Here is a 2,665-nt window from a genome sequence, read left to right as displayed (position 1 = left end):
CAAACGAGGATCACAGTTTTACCGCTAATCTCTTCGCACCTTTTAAAACTTTAAACAAATTGAAAACATCGGAAAGTTTGATAACATTTTATGCGGAACAATTTCCAGATTTTTTAAAATTGATCGGCGAGGAAAAATTAATAAAAAATTATTTCGAAAGAAATCCGAAAACTTTGATATCGATTAAGGTATTTTTATACGCATATACATACATGAGTATACATATGTATAACATTTTTCCTATTCATATTATTTATTATAAATTCATATTAATACGTTAATATATTAATATTCACAGTGTAAACCATTTCACATGGGTAAAATGGCTATTTTGGTTGGAGATGCCGCACATGCTATGGTACCATTTTATGCTCAAGGAATGAACGCTGTAAGAGTATGATATTATTATTGTTTTTATTAATAGAAATGATGTTTTGGGGATTTTCAATATTTTTATATTTAAAAAAAAAAAAAATTACAACAAGTAATTAATTAAACGAAACTAAAATAACGATAATAATATAGCGTTAGCCTAGAATTAATGTTGGTATCTTTAATATTTTATATAATATTTAATATTATATATTTATATATATAACGAATTAATTAACACATTAGTATAACAACAATAATATAGTATTGAATTTTCAATGAACAATATTGAATATAAAATAGAATTATGTTATATTAATAATGCTATTAATAGTATAATATTATTAATGTTATTAACATAGCTGTTAATAATATATTATTAATATCATTACTATTAATAATAAATTATTATAATAAATTATTCATAATAATAATAATAGTAAATTTGTTATAATAAATTATTTAGATAAACAATATTACAAATTCCAACATTATTCATATTATTATACGAATTTATAATTGACCATTATATTATAATTATTTTATGCTCCTTTATCATCATAATTTCAATTTAACAGGGATTCGAGGATATTCTTTTACTGGATAATCTAATGGAAAAATACAATTCGAATTTAAATGAAGTTCTTTCAAAATTTTCGGAACTTCGATGTAACGATGCAGAGGCAATATGTGACTTAGCAATGTATAATTATATAGAGGTAAATAATTTTAATAATCTTACCTATAAAAAAGGTATACACGTATTATATACAATTATAGATGAGGCATTTAGTAACAAAAAAGTCTTTCGCTTTCCGTCGACGTCTCGATAATATTTTACATAAATTAATTCCGAATACTTGGATACCACTTTATAGTACGGTACATTTTACTCGTATGAGTTTCCAAGAATGTATTGCTAATAAAAAATGGCAAGATAAGGTACGTTTACATATACATACATATATATACATATATGTGCGTATAATACTATCTATATATAGTATATAGTATATAATATAAATATACTATACTACATGTATTACATATATATATATATATATATATATATATATATATATATTATGTATTATAAATAGTAATTAACAATAATTTGAAATATATTTAACAATAATTTACACTTTAGGTATTGCAAAGGGGTCTGTGGTGTATAGGATCATTGTTAACTGCTATTTTTGCTTTCTCCTTGACGAAAATTAATTTCGAAAAGATAACAACGATGATTTAGATTAATTCGAAAAAAAATTTTCGCAGAAGGAATTTTTTCAAATATCCAACTACTTTATAAAAAATATGATATTTTATAACTAATTCTAAATGATAATCTTCTTAATTATTACGTATTAACGAATTATTGAAAGTTTTATATTACGAATGTAATCGTGATTATATATTAATAATTATGAATTAATTATTAAAAGTAATAAGAAATACGTCAATAACGTTGACCGTGTCAAATATGAGATTTCGATCGAATATATATATATATATATATATATATATATATATATATATATATATATATATTTATCTTCAAATGTAATATCCAATAGACACGTTTGTAGATGGGCGATTGCATGAATCTAGAAATGCAATTGGATCAATTCGTAGGAATCTCATTGGTCGATCGTAACGACCAATAGGTAGCGAGAATTAAATTTAACCTCTTATTGCTCGGAGGCAATTTCAAAATACGAATATACTTTGGAATTCGATATCTGACAATTTGGAATGTGATTAATAAGCTTTAGACGAAAAACAAAAAGAAAAGAAAAAGGAAAAGAATATTAGAAAAAAGAAAAAGAGGTTAAGACGATCAATGATAAAAACAATATCCTTTCGACGAATTATAATAACGATCATGTGAATATATAAAGCGAATAAGGTTCTTCGAAATCGATTATATTATATTTATAATATCTTAAGAAAACGAATACTCCCCACTATTGGTAATCTTTCACACGGGGGCCAGTAGATGGCGACACCGTGAGAAGGAAAGAAGAAAGAAAGAAAGAGAGAGAGAAAAGAAAGAACGAGAAAGAGAGAGAGGAAAGAGAAAGAGAAAGAGAGATAGAAAATGTAAAGAGAAGGAGAAGACGGTTCTTGATGCAGTTGCTCGTAGAATAACGCAATACACGGGTGTTCGTAGAACGAGAAAGATATAGGAACATGCGGAATGAAACGATCGCGTTTCGGCTGTCATGATTATTCGTTCGTCTAACGCCTATCGTCGTCCATTTAAAAATCTAACCAACGCGACATCGATAATACG

At 25.5% G+C, this 2,665-nt stretch overlaps 1 protein-coding gene across 4 annotated transcripts in view; it reads left to right on the top strand.

Annotated features, from left to right (window-relative positions):
* The window catches only part of LOC124430363 (kynurenine 3-monooxygenase), a 5,218-nt gene extending 2,929 nt beyond the window's left edge, over positions 1 to 2,289 (top strand). For all 4 annotated transcript variants that reach the window (XM_046976806.1, XM_046976804.1, XM_046976803.1 and 1 more), the window contains 5 exons: positions 1 to 188; positions 299 to 388; positions 951 to 1,091; positions 1,153 to 1,314; positions 1,520 to 2,289. The exon at positions 1 to 188 is cut by the window's left edge and continues 64 nt beyond it. In XM_046976806.1, the coding sequence (XP_046832762.1) occupies positions 1 to 188; positions 299 to 388; positions 951 to 1,091; positions 1,153 to 1,314; positions 1,520 to 1,621 (683 nt within the window). In that variant the 3' untranslated portion in view covers positions 1,622 to 2,289. The remainder of the gene's footprint in view (positions 189 to 298; positions 389 to 950; positions 1,092 to 1,152; positions 1,315 to 1,519) is intronic.
* Positions 2,290 to 2,665: the final 376 nt, after the last annotated feature.

This window comes from Vespa crabro, chromosome 18 (genome assembly GCF_910589235.1).
Source record: "Vespa crabro chromosome 18, iyVesCrab1.2, whole genome shotgun sequence".
NCBI classification, from domain to species: Eukaryota; Metazoa; Arthropoda; class Insecta; order Hymenoptera; family Vespidae; genus Vespa; species Vespa crabro.
This window is presented reverse-complemented; position numbering and strand designations above follow the sequence as displayed.